The sequence below is a fragment of the Rana temporaria genome, chromosome 4 (assembly GCF_905171775.1).
Source record: "Rana temporaria chromosome 4, aRanTem1.1, whole genome shotgun sequence".
In the NCBI taxonomy this organism is placed as follows: Eukaryota; Metazoa; Chordata; class Amphibia; order Anura; family Ranidae; genus Rana; species Rana temporaria.
In genome coordinates, this window is record NC_053492.1 from 37,309,972 (window position 1) to 37,332,843 (window position 22,872).

At 44.3% G+C, this 22,872-nt stretch overlaps 1 protein-coding gene across 4 annotated transcripts in view; it reads left to right on the forward strand.

Moving 5' to 3' along the window:
- Nucleotides 1-22,872, forward strand: part of AGBL5 (AGBL carboxypeptidase 5) — a 132,902-nt gene that overhangs the window by 61,261 nt on the left and 48,769 nt on the right. For all 4 annotated transcript variants that reach the window (XM_040348254.1, XM_040348257.1, XM_040348256.1 and 1 more), the window contains 5 exons: nt 1,165-1,729; nt 6,047-6,216; nt 7,947-8,082; nt 12,460-12,650; nt 18,537-18,718. In XM_040348254.1, coding sequence (XP_040204188.1) covers nt 1,165-1,729; nt 6,047-6,216; nt 7,947-8,082; nt 12,460-12,650; nt 18,537-18,718 — 1,244 coding nt within the window. The remainder of the gene's footprint in view (nt 1-1,164; nt 1,730-6,046; nt 6,217-7,946; nt 8,083-12,459; nt 12,651-18,536; nt 18,719-22,872) is intronic.

The following is a 22,872-nucleotide window of genomic DNA, read 5'->3' on the forward strand; positions in this document are numbered from 1 at the left end:
GAGGAAGGGGTTAATGTGTGCCCTGCATAGTGTTTCTAACTGTGGGGGGAGGGGAGAGACTAGGTATCCCTATATACAAGGGACACATCATCTGTCTCTTCTCCCTGACAGGACGTGGATCTCTGTGTTTACACACCCTGTCTCTGTGACTGCTGATCCCGGGTGCCTGGCAGACATCGCGGCTGCCAGGCACACGCATCGGCACCTGAGTGATGCGGCGGGAGTGTGCGCACGCCCCCCCAGTGGCTGGAGGCCTCCCGGCAATTAAGAGCCACATTGTGGCCGTAAAAAAGTCGTCGGGCAGGTGGGAGGTGGTTAAAAAAAACGAGCGTTGTAAATACCTAATTTAGAGCTGTCTTCAGGCCGGTCACGTGACTCGCGGCCGCTGTACAGGTCCGATGGATGACTTCTGCAGAAGGGGCTGCGATCTCCCTCTGACATCAACTGGGGAGATCACATGGCCGCTCAGCCTCTTCTGCAGTAGCCCCTGGAAACCGGCCAAGAGTCACGTGACTGGCCTCAAGATCGCGCTAAATTCATATTTACAGCTCATTTTTTATAAAAGCCTAATGCATTGCGCTATGCCAGGATATAATAGAGGGGCTAGCAAAGAGCATTTAACATTTTTAATTTTACTAATCGTGGCGAGGGGTGGAGGGCCGAGACGGAGACGCATAGAAACGAGCTGACAGGCAAGGAGGATGGGGAAACGCACACAAGGTTTTTTTTTTTTCTTTTAAACCTTTAACCTTTAGAACCACTTTAATAGAACTGAAATCCAATGAATGAAAGGGGCAAGCCAAGGACAGTCAGGCTGGGGGGGAGAAAGTCCTGCGTCGAGAACGTGCGGGGGGAATGGTCCCCCCCCCCCCCCCCAGCCTGACAAGCCAGGGACAGTCAGGCTGGGGGGGGGGAGAAAGTCCTGCGTCGAGAACGTGTGGGGGGAATGGTCCCCCCCAGCCTGACAAGCCAGGGACAGTCAGGCTGGGGGGGAGAAACAACTTGATGGTACTAGACATCCTTCAGCCGGGGAATGAGGCCGGCACTATCCGACTTGCTGCACTTTTTAAGATGCACTGTGAGAAAATAAACCAAATATCATTGGCTATATTCTTTTGTTTACCATAAGTTTATACAACCCCTGACCCCCTCTGTTTTTTGTAGGACTGATACTCGGGGTGTCAACCTTAACCGCCAGTATCTGAACCCTGACTTTGAACTTCACCCGTCAGTCTATGGAGCAAAGTCTATCCTTCTCTACCACCACGTTCATAACCGAGTGTGTCCCACGGATCCTGATTGGAGGAATTCCATATCTCTGTCAACTTCCAGCGTTACTTTACAGCCAAAAACCTCAAACCATTCCCAGTCACAGCCTTCAACTGAGGTCACCTTGACCGATATGGAGAAAACCAACAACCTGTTGAACAGTATGGGCAGAGAGGGTCCATACATCACGTCATCTCAGGGCCTCACACCAGACACCAGCATTGTGCCGGGGCTCCCGGACTTTATCAGGGAAAAGGAGGATTGGGTCTTGGGGCCGGACCTCAAGACTGAGGTGGTTGAGCAGTGTGAGAACAGTTGGTGTGGTGACCTGACCACGGAGTCTACACCTTCCATCCCCCCTCAGGAAAGTGGCATTGCCTTTTATGTGGACTTACATGGTCATGCTTCTAAGAGAGGGTGCTTCATGTATGGGAATTGCTTCTCCGAAGAGAATGACCAGGTGAGATCCAGAGTCATGTACCCCATGACCCCATGTAATATCAAACTTGTGTTTATGAGCTTCTTGCATGCCATTCTTAAAAAAAAATGCAAAGTTATTCTTTTGGAAACCGTTGGCCATACATGTAACAATTTAGAACATTTTAATTGTTGTTAACGTGCTACCAAGTTTTCCCAATTGTGAGCAACCACATTATCATGTTTCTTTGAATATTGATGAAAAGCACCATGATGGTAGTCGATTATTTTTCAAGCTTAAAGAGAAGTTCCACCCAAAAATGGAACTTCCTCTTAACCCACTCCTCTCCCCCTTACATGCCACATTTGGCATGTAATTTTTTTTGGGGGGGGAGTGGGGGCTTCAGAAGAAGGGGACTTCCTGTCCCACTTCCTCCTTCCGCTGAGGGGCTGCTAAGGCGATACGTCATATCGCCTTTTGGCAGCCCCTCCCTGTAGGCGATCGACCTGGGACACGTGACAGGTCCCAGGCGATCGCCTGTCCAATCAAACAGCGCAGCGCCGGGCCGCGCGCGCAGTGCCACTCGCGCATGCGCACTGGGTGCCCGGCCGTGAAGCCGAAAGCTGTCACGGCCGGGTGCCCACAGTGACAATGAAGACGCCGGGGAGGGGGGGAGAGGAGCGGACCCCCGGCCGGCGCGTCGCTGGAACGCTGGAGCAGGTAAGTGTCAGTTTATTAAAAGCCAGCAGCTACACTTTTTGTAGCTGCTGACTTTTAATAAACTTAAAAAATGGGTGGAAAACCCCTTTAACTTGAGTTAGGACGACTTGTGTTTTAGATAAAACTGGGAAGGGTGGAACATCTGTCATACAATAAAGTGTTCATTTTTACAGAAAAACTGTAAAGGTGAACGAACACTGGATACTCTCTTCACCCCTTGGGTCCCCACTGTACTTGCCTTGCCTGTTATTGCACAGCTGTCAACACCCCCATAGCCGCTCTAGTGGTCCGGGGATTTCAAAATCCATGCTCATCTTCCTCTTCTCTATACAACCCTTTGGAAACGGACCACATGGATTGTGATTGGTCAGTGCCGTCACATTGATGGTGCTAAATAAATCAGAATCCATCTAGCTATGGTTGCCCCGATACCACGTTAAGACTAAGTACAAGTACTTGCCGATACCGATTACCAATACTTTTGTTCTTTTAATGTCACGTGACAGTGGCACATGTGTCAGACACCTGACATCTCCCCTTTGAGACAGGGAAAGGGACTAAGGACACAGGTTCCCCAGTTCCTTTTTATGCAGCCTCAGCTGCACTGGAAATGAGAAGCGGCTGTCAGGCTTTATTGAAATCTATACAGGGTGATCAGTACTTGTAACTCCCCCCACCACCGCACGATCATCCCCGATTGTCCAGGTATCGGGTAAAGCATCGGAGCATTTGCCTGAGTACAGATACTTGGGCAAATGCTCGGTATCGATAGAGCTACTAATATCGGGACAACCCTACATCTAGCCCATCCTGAAAAGGCTGACAGAGAAGAGTAAAGATTTTGATAACCCCTTACTGTTGGGTGGCAACCCCAGTGGTAAGTACAGTGAGGAGTGAGGATGTTCAGTGTTCACCTTTTTTACAGCTTTTTTCTGTAAAGGTGGACAAACCTTTTAACTCTAGTCTGGAAGGACAGAACACTTTTTCTAAACAAGTAAGTAGTGGAAATCCCCCTCGTGAGAAAGCAGGCAGTGATCAAATCTATGAAAGACAAAACCAGAGAAAATTCCCAGCTCAACTCACCAACCAGTCTGCTCGAATTAACCTGTCCAACAGTCTGCGTTAAAAACAGGGGTTTAGTTGGCACACATTTGCATACGCATGCGTAAGCTGCAAGGCCTCTTCGCGGCACCCTGTGTATTGCTTGCAGTCCTAACACCTTGGTCAGGGGACACACTGGGCATCTTTGCTGCCTATGTGCTGGGTGTCCAATGTGCCCCCTGTTCCTTTTAAGGAGGACTGGGCTACCTCCAGGCCCACCTACACCTCATCTATCCATTAGAATGCATGCGGTCCTACTGTGTCATAAATTTAGTAGTGTTAGGATTGCAAACAATACACAGTGACCTGAAGAGGACTTGCAGCTTACGCATGCGTTTGCAAATGTGTGCTAACTAAACCCCTGTTTTTAACGCAAACTGTTGGACAGGTTAATTCGGTTGGTGAGCATTCTGGTTGGTAAGTTGCGCTGGGAATTTTCTCAGATTTCGTCTTTCATGCGTGTGCTCCTTGCTGTGAAGGCCAGGTATAGGTGGAGACAGGGGCCACCTTTGTTACTAATGATTAAATCTATACCCTGCTAACTTTGCAAGAATTTGTTTTTTGTTCTGCCTAGCACCAGTAAAATAGAAATTAAATATAAAAAAGTGGGCAGAATATCAAACTTTTAATACATCAGAGGCCTAAATCCATCTCCTTTATTTACCAGTATAAACTGGGGTTTCATTATTGGAGCCTTGCACTTAATAGGTTTGTTATTCTTTTGTTATGTAACCCTATTGGGTTGCTATGGGTCTCTGGGATCAGTACTTTTCGTGACCTATATAGTTGCTAGTGTTCGAACTATATCCGACGGCTCGTGCACATGCAGCTGACTTTAGGCAGACGGCTCCGGTAAGTGGCGGTGAGCGGCGGGAGCCCCTCTCCCGCTGCCGATAACGGTGATCTTGCGGTGAATCCGCTGCGGAGACCACTTATCGTTCACAGGACGGCTCACTGGTGGTTACCCAGATAACCATCTTTAAAATGCCGACGTATATGTACAGGAGCGGGTCCTTAAGTGGTTAAATCTTTTCCTCCTCCGCAGGTTTTTTTTCATGGGATTTCATCGTTTAATCAGTTTTTGTACCATTTTGTCCATTGTACACTCCCTCTTTACTAGACTGCTAAGGCTAGACCAGGGGTCTCAAACTGGCGGCCCTCCAGCTTTTGCGAAACTACAAGTCCCATGAGGCATTGCAAGGCTGACAGTTACAAGCATGACTGCCAAAGGCACAGGCAGAGGCATGATGGAACTTGTAGTTTCGCAACAGTTGGCGGGCTGCCAGTTGGAGACCTCTTGTCTAGACACCATGGGTGGACCGTCCGATAATTTCCCCCCCCGGTCCATCGCCGCCTCCCCTATGCATGCGTCCGGTGCTTTTCAGGACACCGGACCATGGATTCCAATGCGGAGGGGCTGTTTTTGTTTTGTTTTTTGAAGCACCGATTTATAGCCAGAGGCTTTAATAGGCTTTAATATAGGGTGGGCTTGGGTCACAGAGAGTGCGCTCTGAGCCCACCCAGGTGTGATACAACAGCGAATCGATAATCGGTGTAACACTGATCCTCCTCCCGGTCAATCAGGAAGCAGGTTTTGACACCGGTCACCTGATCGGCTGAAAGGACAGGCAATCCTATTGGATGCCTAGGAGGAGGGAGGAGCCGCATGGTGGAAGTCGCTCTGATGCAGAGATGATACAGGACCCGCAACCTGCCCATAGGAGTTTGCAAGCCGGCCGCTGCCTTTTTGTTTCCCCTGCTGGGTTGATCAAAAAATAAATAGTGGTGTGTACCAGGATTAACAATTATGTGGAATCACTTGAAACCATTTTCTATGTAATATCTGGTTTCTGTCCTTGTACATTTTGTATGAAGTCCCTTATCACATCTCCATCATAGATGGCAATCCTGGCGTCTAGGAATAGTATGTTTTCTCTGCTATGCTGCATACTGAGCAGTAAACCTGGAATAAATAATATTCTGTGTGATGAAAGTTCTCCAGAGAGACCTGATCACCATCCTATATAACACATATGTTGCCTATTAATCAAAGCCATAGAGGACAATGATACAACAGGATTAGAGTAAATATACATATCCTTTATCATATCCATGCGTGCTTTGCCATAAGGAGGAACAATATGACTGCCCATTGCAGCTCCCTGTAATTGCAAAAATATGTAATCCCCAAACATAAAGTAATTGTTCCCTGGTACAGGATTTAAGATTCAGATTATGAAATCGATGTGTTCCTGCAAAAACTGACCAGTGCTTACCAGTAACTGATAAAAATGGGTAAAATGTTATCTCGGGTTTGTCCTCTGGTCTCACATTAAACCAGGTTCACTGAGACCTACTACTTGTTTTTCTGATGGGCTTCATGCATACTAAAGCATATAAAACCTTTTCAGCTGAGTTTAAAATGCCTGCCAAGCACTTCCTTTTTTTTTTTTTTTATCTGTCTGTCGATGTCGATTTTGCGTGAAGAAAAAGAAGACTTGTGCGCAGACCCCTATAATGTGAATTTGATTTTCTCAGGTGGAGAACATGCTGTACCCCAAACTCATCTCCTTGAACTCTGCCCACTTTGATTTCATGGGTTGCAATTTCTCTGAGAAGAACATGTATGCAAAAGACAAGAGAGATGGCCAGTCCAAAGAGGGCAGTGGACGGGTAGCTGTGCACAAGGCCACAGGGATTATCCGCAGGTAACAACACGACACCACTCTAGACATGGTCCCAGGACTGTGAGTTCTGCCAGACTTTTATATAATCATTTTATATATAATAACTTTTGAGTCTTTCTTTTCTTTTCTTTTCTTTTCTTTTCTTTTCTTTTCTTTTCTTTTCTTTCGTTCTTTCCTCTTTCTTTCTTTCTTTCTTTCTTTCTTTCTTTCTTTCTTTCTTTCTTTCTTTCTTTCTTTTCTTTTTTTTTTTTTTCTCTTTCTTTTTTTTTTTTTCTTTTTTTTTTTCTTTCTTTTCTTTTCTTTTCTTTTCTTTTCTTTTCTTTCTTTCTTTCTTTTCTTTCTCTCTTTCTTTCTTTTCTTTCTCTCTTTCTTTCTTTCTCTCTTTCTTTCTTTCTTTCTCTCTTTCTTTCTCTCTTTCTTTCTTTCTTTCTTTCTTTCTTTCTTGAGCAGTTGAGGCCGGGTGATGACGTCAGCGCGTCGCTTTAAGCTCACCTAGGCCCCCGCTGGGTGGCCCAAGATGGCCGCCGCTCTGGGAGCTAGGCCGAAGCCGCAGCCTTTCCTATGGCCAAGGCAGCAGCGGAGCTCTGCGGACCATGTGCTGTGCCGATCCGCATATGGTGACCCGTTTGGATCACAGATGAGGCCCCATACACACCATAGAATCTATCCGCAGATAAATCCCATCAAATGGGTTTCTGCGGATAGATTCTATGGTGTGTACACTCCGTCGGATATCTATCCGCAGATAAATCTCCCCTGGGATGGATTTCCAGCAGATGGATATTTGCTGACATGCTCAACAAATCCATCTGCTGGAATCCATTCCAACGGATGGATCCGCTCGTCTGTACAGACTTACCGGATCCATCCGTCCAAAGGGATTCCCCGCACGCGTCGTAATGATTTGACGCATGCGTGGAATTCCTTATATGACAGCGTCGCGCCCGTCGCCGCGTCATAATAGCGGCGACGGCGCGACACGTCATCGGCAGAGGATTTCAGCGGGGATTTCAATGCGATGGTGTGTACACGCCATCGCATAGAAATCTTCTGAAATCCTCGAGAGGATTTATCCGCGGATACGGTCCGCTGGACCGTATCTGCAGATAAATCCTCTCGTGTGTATGGGGCCTGATTTATGATCCGTTGCACCACTGAAACTTTCTCTCTCTCTCTCTCTCTTCCTTTTTTCTTTCTTTTCTTTTCCATTTTTCTTTCTTTCTTTTTCTTTTTATCTTTTCCTTTTTTTCTTTCTTTTCCTTTTTTTCTTTCTTTTCCTTTTTTTCTTTCTTTTCCTTTTTTTTTCTTTCTTCCTTTCTCTCTTTCTTCCTTTCTCTCTTTCTTCCTTTCTCTCTTTCTTCCTTTCTCTCTTTCTTCCTTTCTCTCTTTCTTCCTTTCTCTCTCTCTCTCTCTCTCTCTCTCTCTCTCTCTCTCTTCCTTCCTCTCTTTCTTCCTTCCTTTCTCTCTCTCTTTCTTTCTTTCTTTCTTTCTTTCTTTCTTTCTTTCTTTCTTTCTTTCTTTTTTTCTCCCTCTCCCTGACTTAATACCTAATTTTGGCCATCTTGTGAGAATTAATTCAGCAAGCAGAGATAGGCTTTATTAATTGTGTGTTAGTTTTTGCAGGAGGTCTTAATTCAGTAATTGGCAGTTAGAAAGTTTGCCAATATTCAAGTGAGACCAGACTTTCATCACAGAATTTCTTCAGAAATACCAAAGCTTTACCTAACTGCACTCTTTTTCCTCTGTTTCAGTTATACCTTGGAGTGTAATTACAACACGGGCCGATGTGTAAACTCCATCCCTGTGGCTTGCCATGACAACGGACGAGCCACTCCACCACCTCCACCAGCATTCCCTCCCAAGTTTACCACAGACATATTTGAGCAGGTAAACGGCCTGCATTTTGATGGTTTTAAAGGACATTTCCAAACCCATAAATACATGTAATGATTTTTCAATGATGCCATTCACACTGTGTGCTTACCTGTGTTTAGGTGCAATCGGTTTAGTTGCATTTAGAGAAAATAGAATTTTGTGTGTCCAGGAATTAACTAGAAACATCAATACTTTGCATGATGCAAAAATCCAGGGAGAATCTGTCCATGTGTAAAAAAGATGGGGATCTTGGACCTTGCATTTTCAAATAATTAGGGATTGGCATCTTTGACCATCTTGATTGGCCATGCCGGGATGATGCAACTCCTGCACATGGTTATACATTGTCAAGAAGATTGCAAACAGGTAATCCTTTTTTTTAGAAAAGACACACAAGGGTTGATTTACTAAAACTGGCGTGTAAAAACCTGCTACAGCTCTGCATAGAAACCAATGAGCTTTCATTTTTTTTTTTTTTTTAAATAACAAAAATGTCATTCCTGCTCCATGGGGGCACCTGTGTGGGCGCACTCCCGAGTCCTGCTGCTGCATCCATTGACACAGACAGCAAGACTCGGGGGGGGGGGGGGGGGCAGGTCCCATGTCACTGGATTTGATTGACGGCTGCGGGAGCCAATGGCTCCTGCTGCTGTCAGTCTATCCAGTGAGAACCCGAGACATCGGCTGAAGCTGCTGGCCTCGTGCTCGTTGCTGGATTGATTGGGTTCAGGTAAGAAAAAGGAGGGTTCTGGTGTGGCTGCAGTAGCGCAGAAGGTTATTCATAAAATGCATTAAAGTGGATGTAAACCCCATTTTTTTTTATTTTTTTTTATGTCACAATGTAAAGTATAATATTTCCTATAATCTGTGCCGTCTTGCCACACAGAGTTAATCCAGCTCTGAGCAATCCTCTTTTATTGTTCAGTGAAAATTACAGACTTCCAGATAAAACCCTGTCTAAATAAAAAGTCCTTTCCTCTCTCCTTGCTTTGAGTGACAGGTTATTTACATATCTAGCTTGGACATGTTTATCATATGATATGTTATGTTTATCATAATGAGGTGATCCACAGTATAAAAAGTGAGAAATCCACCCCTCCCCCACATAACACATCCTGGTAATATACAATAAACTGTGAATCACCTCATATTATGATAAACATAACATAACATATGATAAACATGTCCAAGCTAAATATGTAAATAACCTGTCACTCAAAGCAAGGAGAGAGGAAAGGACTTTTTATTTAGACATGGTTTTATCTGGAAGTCTGTTAATTTTCACTGAACAATAAAAGAGGATTGCTCAGAGCTGGATTAACTATGCGTGGCAAGACTGGGCACAGATTATAGGAAATCTTATACTCGACATTGTGACATAAAAAAATAAAAATAAAAAAAACATCCACTTTAAGGTGAAAAACCTTAAATTAAGGTGCAAGGTGTAAATTACCTCAATAGTGTGTCTTTTCAGCAATAAATAGCCTATCTGGGGACGTAATTGCCTCCAAATAGGCTAAACCCTCCCCTACTATGTATCAGTTACTTCTATGCAAGAACAACCATCATACTAACTCGGAAAGGGCTCTCTCCTCGAACAACCGACACCTGGTTGAAATTGATTATTAATGCTAGTCTTCCATTATACAAGCTTACTTTTAAACTTAGGAAGAAACCACAAGTGGTTGATAAAATCGGGAACCTTTGGGTCTCTAGCCCACTTACCTGTGCCCCTCTAGATCCAGGATCTTAAAAAGTGTATATTGCTCATTTCTCTTCCTAAATTGTTGCTTGATGCAATCCTCTGTATCCATTGTAGAACTTGTTAAAAAATAAATAAAACAAAAACCTGCCTGTTCGCACATTTTTATTTTTCTGTAAAGTTTTACCTTAAAGCCCCTTTAGTCACACTTGTATGACTAGTCCCACGATTTTGGACTGCAAAGTAGCATGACAAGTCGTTCCCCATGATTTCCAATGACAACCATTCATATTAGTACGACGTGCCGTCTTCAAAGTAGTCCCTGCACTACTTTGGTACAACTTTTGATGTGAGTTACACAGGCATTCCATGAAATCGTGGCAAAATTGCACGACTTTGAAGTCACAATAGTGTGAAAGGGGCCTAAATTGGTTACTGGTGATCCTAAAAATGGTTGCAGGCAGTTGACCAAGGACAACTGAAACTGCACTTGGAAATGACAGATCTGCTTTATTATTGCTTTCATTTTTTTTAAAGCTAACGTATATATGAGGCTCTAGGGCTGGTTCTACCAGAGTGTCAAAGTTCAGAGTGTGGCACATCATGTGTATAAATCTCACCCTGTGAAACAGACTTGTAGTCTCTGTGTGTCCACTCTCTGAATCTCTGGTGCCAGGGACATAATGACATAAAGTTAATAATGCAAAGAGGACATGTCACAGCTTGCCCTATTATGAAGCATTGGCCAACAGGTTTTGACATGACTGGGCATTGTAACAAAAGTCAAACTGCGGTCAGGAGAACTAAACCATCCGTGTCGCCAAAAGAAAAGCTCGCTGTCGGCTTCTCATGTAGAGTACACATTGGTAGAGAAATGGTAAATGAATCTGGTGCAGCTGTGCATAGTAACCAATCGGCTTCTAACTTCAGCTTGTTCAATTAAGCTTTGACAATAAGCCCTTGTTCACATTGATGCTACTTTGAAATTGTGCTATTGCACTTGAAGTCGCATGATTTCAAAGTAGCAGGTCAGCACGATTTCAGGTGCTACCTGAAAGACATCTGTGTAAGTTTATTCACTGATGTCTATTGAAGGCGCACCCAAAATTGGCAAAAGTAGTGCAGGAACTACCGTTGCATACCTCCCAACAAGCACGGATTCTGCGGGATTATCCCACACTGACTGCATATTCCCGCAGTCCCGCAAAAGGGTTACATTTCCTGCACTGTGAGGATCCAAGCTCCCCCCCCCCTGCTCAGTACTGTAGGAGGAAGCGGGCGGAGCTGAATGGGCAGTTCTGCTGGAGGAGGCGGGCGGAGCTGAATGGCAGCCTATAGGAGGAGGCGGGCGGAGCTGAATGGCAGCCTATAGAAGGAGGCGGGCGGAGCTGAATGGGCAGTTCTGCTGGAGGAGGCGGGTGGAGCTGAATGGCAGCCTATAGGAGGAGGCAGGCGGAGCTGAATGGCAGCCTATAGAAGGAGGCGGGCGGAGCTGAATGGGCAGTTCTGCTGGAGGAGGCGGGTGGAGCTGAATGGCAGCCTATAGGAGGAGGCGGGCGGAGCTGAATGGCAGCCTATAGGAGGAGGCGGGCGGAGCTGAACGGCAGCTGTACTATTGGAGGAGGCGGGCGTAGCTGAATGTACTGCGGTGCGTCGATGAGGTGACTGCTGAGGGAGGAGACATGCTGTGCAAAGGTGAGAGGCATCCACTTGTGTGATGTTTATTGCGTTTTTGAAAGTCATACAAACTATTCAGAGGATTAGACCGAGGAAAGCGTGCACAACAGCTGGTGTTATAACATTCTAAACATCAATGGAGCAATTTTTTTCACTTTTCCCCCTCCTTAAAGAGACTGTATCACCTTGCCCATGCAGGTCAGTTACCACGTCCCTGCAAAGGCCATCCACGACCCCCTTATATACAACTTTTATATGTTTTCATCACAACCCCCTGACTCTTCTACAGTTGTCAACAATGCTTAGTGCCTCTGGGGAATATGAGGGTGCATGTGACCCGTTACTGTGGTGGTGCCTGGGCCAATTGCTAGACCCAGGTGCGTGATGTCACTGCTTCCCCAAATTGCCAACACAGCTGATTTTAGTGACCGCTGTGGCGGAAAATGAAGTTGCAGGTAAGGTGAGTATAGATCAGGGGTGGCCTCAAACTTGTGGCCTTCCAGATGTTGCAGGACTACAGTTCTCACGAATCAGTGCAAGGCTGACAGTAACAAGCATGACTCACATGGGCAGAGGCACGATGGGACTTGTAGTACTGCAACATCTGGAGGGCGACCAGTTTGAGACCACTGGTATAGGGTTGCTACATCATCCCTTTAATCCAGAACACATATGAATTACACAGGTTCTGAGGCTGATTTAATGCAGATAAGGCACCAAGTGAGTTTAATTACCACTTTAATCAGCCACAGAACCTGTGTAATTAATGTGTTTCCTGGATTAAAGGTATGATGTGGCAACCCTACCCTGGTGATCAGGGGATGCCCCTTCCAGTGACTGCATGGAAAAGGTGACCGTGCAAAATGGCAACAGAGCCTGTGTATGTAGAATGTATGTATATTTTCATATACTCCTATTTCTTACTATGAGGCTTGGGGGGTTTGGTGAACTTTTGTAGGATTGTGATAATTTTAATATATATATAAAAAAAATTGTTTTTTTATTCCTAGGTGGGCCGAGCTGTGGCCATCGCAGCATTGGATCTGGAGGAAAGTAACCCCTGGCCCCGTATTATCATGTCCGAGTATAACAGCCTTTCCAACCTGAGGGCCTGGGTGCTGAAACATGTCAGGAACACCAAAACCACTACCAACGGGGGGTCAAAGAAGAAAGGAACAAAGACCCCACCAAAACCCATCTAGTAAGCATTGTGTAGTAAATTTTTCAGATACAGTGCAGTTTTAACTGCTTCCGGACCGCCCCACGTACATTTACTGCGCCAGGGGGGCCCGCCTGTGCAAAATCGCGTACCTGTATGTGATTTCGTGCACGCGGTTTATGGGGCGCGCCGCTCCCAATGTGGGTGGACACAGCAGGAGCCAATGAGGGACCCACCGATCGTTCACAGGAGAGACAAATTAGCCGCCTGCATGTGTAAACAAGACAAACAGCAGATCTGTCATGAAGGGAAAGAGAGAAATCTTGTGATTCAGCTAAGCTGAATCACGGATCTCTCTTTTCCTTCAGTGCGACACTGCCCCACACAGTTAGTAAGCACCTCCCTAGGGAACACTTAACCCCTTGATCATCCCTGGTGTTAACCCTTTCCCTGCCAGTGTCGCTGGTCCCCAAAAAGTTTCACTCAGTGTCAGATTTGTCCGCCGCAATGTCGCAGTCCTGCTAAAAATCACAGATCGCTGCCATTACCAGTAAAAATAAATAAATAAAAGTCCCTAAATCTATCCCGTAGTTTGTAGACACAAACAAATCAATAGACGCTTATTGGGATTTTTTTTACCAAATTTCCCATTTTCCTTGGGATAAGTATTATAGCAGAAAGTACAGCATAGTACACCTTTCTGTACACAGTCCGATGTGCTACACAGCAAAGTACACCTTTTTGTACACAGTCTGATGTGTTACACAGCAAAGTACACCTTCCCATACACAGTCTTGTATGTTACTGAGATTGGTACTCTCTAGACCCCTTTAAAAGGGTTGTAAAGGTAAAAAATTATTTCCATAAATATCTTCCTTTACAGTCCTTTGCAGTCCTCCTTCACTTACCTCATCCTTCGATTTTTCTTTTAAATGTCCTTATTTCTTCTGAGAAATCCTCACTTCCTGTTCTGTAACTCCACACAGCAATGCAAGGCTTTCTCCCTGGTGTGGAGAAAGCCTATTGAGGGGGGAAGGGGCGAGCAGGAGTGTCAGGACACCCACTAACACACAGCTCTTTTCTCTAGCTACAAAGTAGAAAGTGTCCTGACTTGCCTGCTCCCCCCCCCCCCCTCACAAGGTTTTCTCCACACCAGGGAGAAAGCCTTGCATTACTGTGTGGAGTTACAGACAGAAGAACAGGAAGTGAGGATTTCTCAGAAGAAATAAGGACATTTAAAAGCAAAATGGAAGGATGAGGTAAGTGAAGGAGGACGGCACTAAGGTAAAGGAAGCTATTTCGGATTTTTTTTTTTTTACCTTTACAACCCCTTTAACCACTTCCCTACCAGCCCATAGTAAAATGACGTCCACAAAGAACCTCTGCCGTTCTGAGTGGACGTCATATGACGTCCTGGGCTTTGTGGGGGGATATCTGAATGATGCCTGCAGCTAGAGGCATCATTCAGATATCCTTCTAAACTGCCGGCGATTCTGCACAACGTAAGAACGATCATAGCGGCGGTTCCGCCGCTAGATCGTTCTTACAGGCGGCGGGAGGGGACATCCCCCCCTCCCGCCGCCATCCGGTGCTTCTCCGGGCTCTCCCGTGCCATCGGGGGCCCGGAGAACGAATCGTCCGGCGCGCGCAGGAAGCATAGAGATAACTGGTGACCAGATGGTCACCAGTCATCTCTATGACCGTCGGAGGACCCGGGCGCGATGTGATGACGTCACGCCCGGGTCCCCGTAAGTAAACAAAGCCGCGATTGCGGCTGCTAAGCAACAGCAAGCATGAGATCGGTGAATTTTTTTTCACCGATTTCATGCTTTCCAGCCTGGAGGAGAGATGTGGGGTCTTATTGACCCCGCATCTCTCCATAAAGAGTACCTGTCACACACATTCCTATTACAAGGGATGTTTACATTCCTTGTAATAGGAATAAAAGTGATCAAAAAAAAAAAAAATTTAAAAAAAAGTGTAAAAAAAGAAATAAATATATAAAAAAAAAAAAAAGAAATAAAATTTATTTTTTTAACGCCCCTGTCCCCGGTAGCTTGCGCGCAGAAGCGAACGCACACGCAAGTCCCGCCGACATATGTAAACGCCGTTTAAACCACACATGTGAGGTATCGCCGCGTGCGTTAGAGTGCCAGCAACAATTCTAGCCCTAGATCTCCTCTGTAAATCTAAACTGGTAACCTGTAAAAAATTTCAAATCGTTGCCTATGGAGATTTTTAAGTACCGAAGTTTGGCGCCATTCCATGAGTGTGCGCAATTTTAAAGCGTGACATGTTAGGTATCTATTTACTCGGTGTAACATCATCTTTCCTATTTTACAAAAAAAATGGGCTAACTTTACTGTTTTTTAATTTTTCTAATTCATGAAACAATTTTTTTCCAAAAAAAAGGCGTTTGAAAAATTATTGCGCAAATACCGTGCAAGATAAAAGGTTTCAATGACCGTCGTTTTATTCCCTAGGGTGTCTGCTAAAAAACCATATATAATGTTTGGGGGTTCTGCGTAATTTTCTAGCAAAAAAATTATGATTTGTACATGTAGGAGAGAAGTGCCAGAATAGGCCTGGTATGGATGGGTGTATAACTGCCCGGTATGGAAGAGGTTAACACTACGTCAGTTTTCAGGCATTTTAGCACTAGAAATAGCACCTGTAAAGTACATTAAAACCGATATACAGCGCTCCCAAAACTCCCTGCCCATTGAAATTTAATGGTGAGCGCTTTAAAAGCGCCACAGCATGGGCACGTTTAACCCATTTTTCAGCCACTAGCGAAAAAAGCGCCACTTATACATCAGTAAAGCGCAGCTAAAACGAGCAGTGGTTTACCACTAACGCACAGCGGCCCCAGTGTTATCTTACTGCTCACAGTTTGATCTGTACAGTATATAAGTATAAAAAAAGTTTTAAGTGTTGTTTTATACTTATATATTGAAGAAATTCCTAAACTGTTTAAAGGATTGGCTTGGTGCTTCTCTCTCCTCCTTTTGCTTTCCTTTTTGTTCAGTGATCAGGTTCCCCAGCCTGTACCTGACGCAGCCTCCATTTAGAGACTAATTTTTCACATGGTTGCACCTTCCTGTATCAGCATGCAGATTAGACATGTGCAATTTGTTTAGTTTATAATTAGTTTTTTAACGGAAATTCGTTAATTTCGAATTTTCGTTTTAACAAATTTTTTATTTCCAAATTTTCGGACTTCCGAAAAATCGAATTTCCGAATTTTTCAATTTCCGAAATTTCGAGTTTCCGAATTTTTTAATTTCCGAATTTTTAATTTCCGAATTTTCGTATTTCCGAATTAATTTTTTTTCGTATTTCCGAATTTTAAAATTTTCGTATTTCGGATTTTCGTAAATACGACAATTTTTCTTTTTTTTATTTTTTTAATTTTAAAAATCCCGAATTTTAGAAATTTCAAATTTTTCATTTTCGATTTTTTCAATTTTGATTTTTTCATTTTTTTTTTTTTATTTCAGAATTTTTCATTTTCGATTTTCAAAATTTCGAATTTTTCAATTTCGAATTTTCCAATTTCAAATTTTTCGAATTTTCAAATTTTTCAATTTCGTATTTCCGAATTTTTACATTTTCGAATTTTCTTTTTTTTTTTATTTTCGAAATTTCCAATTTTTCATTTTTTATTTTCGAATCTTTCAATTTTAGAAATGTCTAATTTTTCATTTTTTTTTATTTTTTCGAATTTTTCATTTTCGATTTTTCAAATTTCGAATTTTAAAATTTTCGAAATTTCGATTTTTGAAAATTTTTTAAAATAAAAAATTTTTTAATTCGAAAATTAAAAAAATCTGAATTTTCGAAATTGTGGAGTTTCCGAAATTGTGGAATTTTCTTTTTTTTTTAATTTTAGAATTTTAGAAATTTCGAATGAATTTTTTCGTACTTCCGAATTTTTTCATTTCCGAAATTTTCCGAATTTTTTGAATTTCCGAAAATTATTTTTTTAATTTTCTTTTTTTTCGGGAAATTTCAATTTTTAGTTTTTTGCTTTTTCGGAAATCCGAAAATTCGAAATTCCGAATTTCCCGAATTTACGAATTTCCGAAAAAAGCAAATAAATGAATAAAACGGAAAAAAATGTTTTTCGATTTTCCTGAATTTCCGAAAAAAAAAAAAACGAATGAAACAAAAACGATTTCCCCCCCCCCCCCCCCCGAATTTCCGAAAAAATGAAAATAACAAACGAAAAAAACGATTTTTTCGGCAGTGCACATGTCTAATGCAGATGCATGCCTTTTCATTTAAATTATAAACATTAATCTTTTTCATCAGATGGCTTAGCACTGAACATTATACTAATATTGTGTATGTGTTTCTCCTATCTGTGTGCAATGCCTGGGTGTCTGTTTATATCCCTAGCCCCAAAGAAGTCTATGGGCAGCGATCATTGCCAGCTTACAGGATAGAAACCAACTCCAAAGGCTAAAGGTCCTAGATGAGGGCATGTATAACTATGGGGAGGGGGTGAGTTGGCCTGTTTAGATCAGGGAAGGAATACATTTATTTATCTTTAAGCCAGGGCTTGACAAATTTGCTTGGAATCTAGGAGCCAGCTAAAAAAGTTAGGAGCCAGGAACGCGCCCTGTCGCGACGAGCTTGCGCGCAGAAGCGAACACATATGTGAGTAGCGCCTGCATATGAAAGTGGTGTTCAAACCACACATGTGAGGTATCGCCGCGATTGGTAGAACGAGAGCAATAATTCTAGCCCTAGAACTCCTCTGTGACTCAAAACATGCAACCTGTAGAATTTTTTAAATGTCGCCTATGGAGATTTTAAAGGGTAAAAGTTTGTCGCCATTCCATGAGCGAGTGCAATTTTGAAGCGTGACATGTTGGGTATCAATTTACTCGGCGTAACATTATCTTTCACAGTATAAAAAAAATTGGGCTAACTTTACCGCTATCTTATTTTTTTAATTTTAAAAAATGTAGTTGTTCCCCAAAAAGTGCGCTTGTAAGACCGCTGGGCAAATACGGTGTGACAGAAAGTATTGCAATGATCGCCATTTTATTCTCTAGGGTGTTAGAATAACAAATATATATATAATGTTTGGAGATTGTTGGGCAATGAAAACAGGCAGGGAAGCTCCATTCGCATTGCTGGTTGTCTTGTAATACCAACGGCCACCACAATAGGGGGCACGATTCCAGAAAGAAGCATAGGCCTGTAGAAGGCTGCAAAGCTGTGGCCTCAATTCCCAGCCGGCACGATCGTGGGGGGGTGGGTCATTGCACACGGAGAAAGGTTACCCCAGCTGTGCTGCTCCAGGTCGCTAATTCTAGTCGTAATTGCGACCTGGCACCCAGGTTTGTCGAGCCCTGCTTTAAGCCCTTGTTCACACCAGTGCGGCTTGAAAATCGCGCTACTTCAGCGTTTTTTCAAGGCCACAGATCAGTGCGACTTGCACCTCCCGATTTCATTGCGGCTTGCAACTTCATTTAACAGAAGTCTATGCCAGTGTTTCTCAACTCCAGTCTTCAAGGCGCCCCAACAGGTCATGTTTTCAGGATTTCCCTCAGATTAAATGGCTGTGGCAATTACTAAGGCAGTGAAACTGATAAAATCGCCTGTACAAATTAATGAAAAGCATGAAAACATGACCTGTTGGGGCGCCTTGAGGACTGGAGTTGAGAAACACTGGTCTATGCAAGTCGCAGTGATTTGAACGGTTACTTTGCCGGAGTGGATCTTGTCATGCAATTTTAAACTGTGAAGTTGCATGAAAATCGCAGCAGTGTGAACCAGGGCTTAACCTACTCAATTGGCAAGGACTTCCTGGCTAGGACTTTACACAGTCTGGGGAGAACTGGAACATATTGGTGCAGTAAGGGTAGGAGATCCACTGCCATTTTTTTAAGCTTGTTTCTGCTTATTCTCCTCCAGCTCCTCGTTGTCAGAAAACAGTCTGACCAGATCGCGGAGTTACAGCAACGGCACTACTACCAGCAGCAGCAGTCAGCAGAATTCTCCCCCGACCAAACCCTGCCCCAGCTTCACCTTCGTCTGTTCCAGCAGCAGCCAGAGTCCACCCAAGGGCAGCCACCGATTCCTGGGACCCGTGAGAGGTAAGCTGAGCTCTGCTCAGTGCTGGTCGCCCGTCTTCACCCCTCTAGAGTACATCTGGCGTTTTTGTTCCAAGCAGAGTTGAAGAGCAGCCTCGGTGTCACCCGGGTTTAGCAGCATCTCTGTCATTTACAAGTCTGGACTGTATACTTGCCCTCGCCTTATTGTCTGCAGCCTGGAGAATTGCTCCTTGCTTTTCCGCCTGCAGGTGACTCTTATGCTCTCCTGCAGCTTTTGGTTTTTGATTCAACTTCCTTCTGTGTTTTTTATCCATGGCTTTCTATATTTCCAGTGGAGGTTTTTATTTTCTTCATGGTGACAGGCAATTTGCACCTTCCTAATGAGGAATCTAATCGGGAGGATTTGGCTATTTATTCTATCCAATAAAGCAAAACACATGGAGGGTATTTAAACGACTCTGCTTTGGTTGCTCGTCTTGTACAATATATTTTATTTTTTTCCCCGACTTAGGATTTTGTATCAGTGACCAACTGAATTTACCGCATACTCATTATCACTTTTTTGTTTTAATGTGGTGTTTTGTATGTCTCTGTTGAGGGGAGCGGAAGGAAGGAACCATTCTGTGTACAATTAAAATTAATGCTTCATGAGATTTAAAGCTAACCTCTAGTCTAGACTGATACAAAAGGCACAAATTAATGCACATCGATAATCATTATTATGTCTGTAAATGGTGTTTTTTTTTTTTTTTTTTTTATATGCAAGCAGTAACTTTTTTTTTTTTATTGATCTGTATTTAAACATGGTATGCATAAAGAGTACAGCGAATATCTTATATCACGTAGTCTTAAAGGGATTGTAAAGGTAAAAGTTTTTTTACCTTAATGCATCCTATCCTATGCGCGTTCTCGTCTTCCTATTCGGTTCCCAGCCTGGCCGTTGATTGGCTAGGCTGGGAGGATTGATAGCAGCGCAGCCGATGGCTGGCGCTGCTGTCAATCATAGCGGATGACGCGGCGTGCTGGGGGCGGGGCCGAGTGATACAGTCGGCGGCTATGGGCGCCGCTGTTTTACGGGAGCGCGCTCGCAAAAGCTTTCCACCATGCGAGGGAGCTCGCGTGAACGTGGAAAGCTTTTGCGAGGAGGAGCAGAGACAGGCGCCGAGGAACCCCAGAAGACACGGATCCGGGCCTCTCTGTGCAAAACGAACTGCACAGCGGAGGTAAGTATAACATGTTTGTTATTTTTAAACAAAAAAAATTTGCCTTTTAGTGTCCCTTTTAAATACTTTTTTTTTTTATTTATTCTTAAATAAAAGGAGTACTTGGATTTGTACAATAGGGACTGGAGGGTGACAGGGCGAAGCTGCACAAGGAATCAATCAGTTCATGTGCTGACATGTATATAGGAGGAGAAAACAGACTGATGAGCTTCTCCTTTTACTGCCCAGTTCAGGCTGGGGGCAGGTCCAGGGTTTACCTGGGCTCAGAGGAAGTGCGTTGAATGATGCCAGCCATCAGACTGGCTATATCTAGTGTTAAAAAGAAAAGTACTGCGGCAGAATTTTTGGATTAAATGTAAATGTTACACCAAAAACTGAGATTATTATTTTACCTCTTAATAGACTAATTGAATTTTTGTTGTTTTTGGCTGGAGTTGAGTTTGAAAGCTGCAGTCAAGTGTGAAAAAGGGCACTTGGAAAGCTGCAGAAATACACAGGTCTCTGTGTGATATGACTGCCCCACCTCATCCAATCGGAGATCGCTTTGCATTCATTCAGAAAACACAGAGCATTCTTTGAATGGTACATGTGCTGAGCGGGGATATGAAATCGCTGCTCTTCTGCCTTTTCTCCATCAGTGGTTCCAGGACAGATCAGATCATTTCTGATTGGTCATTTCTGCCAATTTGATGCTAGTCTTTAGATATGGCAGTGCTCAGAATGGGGAAATATGTCACTCGGTGGGGATCTAGCCTCGGTTTCCCATCGGGCTCCACCCACTTCTAGTAAGTAGGCCCACCTCTAGTACAAAATTCCTTGGCCATGCGCCTGTTGGAATGACTGGGGTGGAAGTGTCCAATAGGAACACTCTGAAAAATGTAAGTACTTGTTTCTGGCAGGTACATGAATCGGACGCATTCACCAACACTTTCATGCTGCTCCCCGATGGAATTTTAAACCTTTCTGAATTGCGCTTAGGAGTTGGGCACGCTGGAAATCCTGCATCATGGGTGCCTCTTCTAGAATATGTAAAATCTACATAGAAACAATGTAATAATTTTCAAATCTCATAAACCCATATTTTATTCACGAGAGAACATAGAAAACACATCAAATTTATACACCTGAGAAAATGGACCATTTTGGGAAAAAAATAAGGTCATTTTGAAATTGATGGCAGCAACACATCTCAAAAAAGTAGGAACGGGGCAACAAAAAGCTGGAAAAGCAGGTGGCACCAACAAGGAAGAGCCAGAAGATCATTTTGCAACTAATTCATTTAATTGGCTACAGGTCAGTAACCTGATTGGGTATAAAAAGGGCATCTTAAAAAGTCAGAGTGTCGCAGAAGTAAAGATGGGCAGAGGGTCACCAATCTGTGAAAAACTGCCTCTAAAAATTGTTGAACAATTTTAGAATAATGTTCCTCAACCTAAAATTGCAAAGACTTTAAATATATCATCCTCTACAGCAGTGTTCCCCAACCCCCGGTCCGCGGCCCACTGCCGGGCCGTGGGCTATTTGCAGCCGGGCCGCGAAGGCTGCACTGTGTTTGGTGCGGCGGCGGGCAAACAGAGAGATGACATCTCTCACCGCCCGCCTGGATCACGGCACTTCCACCAACACAGCGGGGCTGCTACACTGCAGCGAGGTGCGGGAGCAGAGAGATGAGATTAAGCAGGTGGGAGAATGGATGGACAGCCGCACTCCAAAAAGTCTTGTTGAAAAAAGACGTGCTCTTTATTGTAAAAAGGAAAAATGCACAGCACACAACAGCATACAGTGGGATAGACATCTGACGCGTTTCGCATTAACAACTAATGCTTAGTCATAGCCGATCATCTCTCGCCGCCCGCCCGGAACACAGCACTTCCGCCCACACAGCGGGGCTGCAATACTGGAATACGGCACTTCCGCCCAGAATGGAAATCAAAGGAAATGGTCTGCACTGGGGGTCTGTACAGAGGAGGTGGCCTGTACCGAGGAGATGGTCTGTACTGAGGAGATGGTCTGCACTGGGGGGTCTGTACTGAGGAGATGGTCTGTACTGAGGAGATGGTCTGTACTGAGGAGATGGTCTGTACTGAGGAGATGGTCTGTACTGAGGAGATGGTCTGCACTGGGGGTCTGCACTGGGGGTCTGTACTGAGGAGATGGTCTGCACTGGGGGTCTGTACTGAGGAGATGGTCTGCACTGGGGGTCTGTACTGAGAAGATGGTCTGCACTGGGGGGTCTGTACTGAGGAGATGGTCTGCACTGGGGTTCTGTACTGAGGAGATGGTCTGCACTGGGGGTCTGTACTGAGGAGATGGTCTGCACTGGGGGTCTGTACTGAGGAGATGGTCTGCACTGGGGGTCTGTACTGAGGAGATGGTCTGCACTGGGGGTCTGTACTGAGGAGATGGTCTGCACCGGGGGTCTGTACTGAGGAGATGGTCTGCACCGAGGAGGTGGTTAGTTCTGGTGACTTGTACTGAAGAGGTGGTCTGTACTAAAAAGATGGCCTGTATTGAGGAGAGGAGGTGGTCTGTACTGGGGGTTTGTAGTGAGGAGGTGGTGTGTACTGACCCCTGCACTCTGTATTATGCACCCCTGCACTTTGTGCCCCACGCACTCCAGACCCCTTCACTCTGTGCAGTATCCTGAGCCCTGAAGCAAATACGGTATGCACTCTCCTGAACAGGTGTCACACGAAAAAGGCAAGTGACAAACTGCATCTGGTGGCAGATTCTGCATTATGGTGAGTTTGAACTATTTAATTTTACATTACAATGCAATGACAGAACTTCAATCATCCCAACACCATATCAGCCATTGTTCTGTGATGATTGAAGCACTAACACCAGCCATTTCCTCAACAAATTGCCTGCGAAAAGCTACATAATAACCCAACCCCCCGGGCCTTGGCCCGATTCTATGCCACAACACCGGTCCTCGGTGCCAAAAAGGTTGGGGACCACTGCTCTACAGTA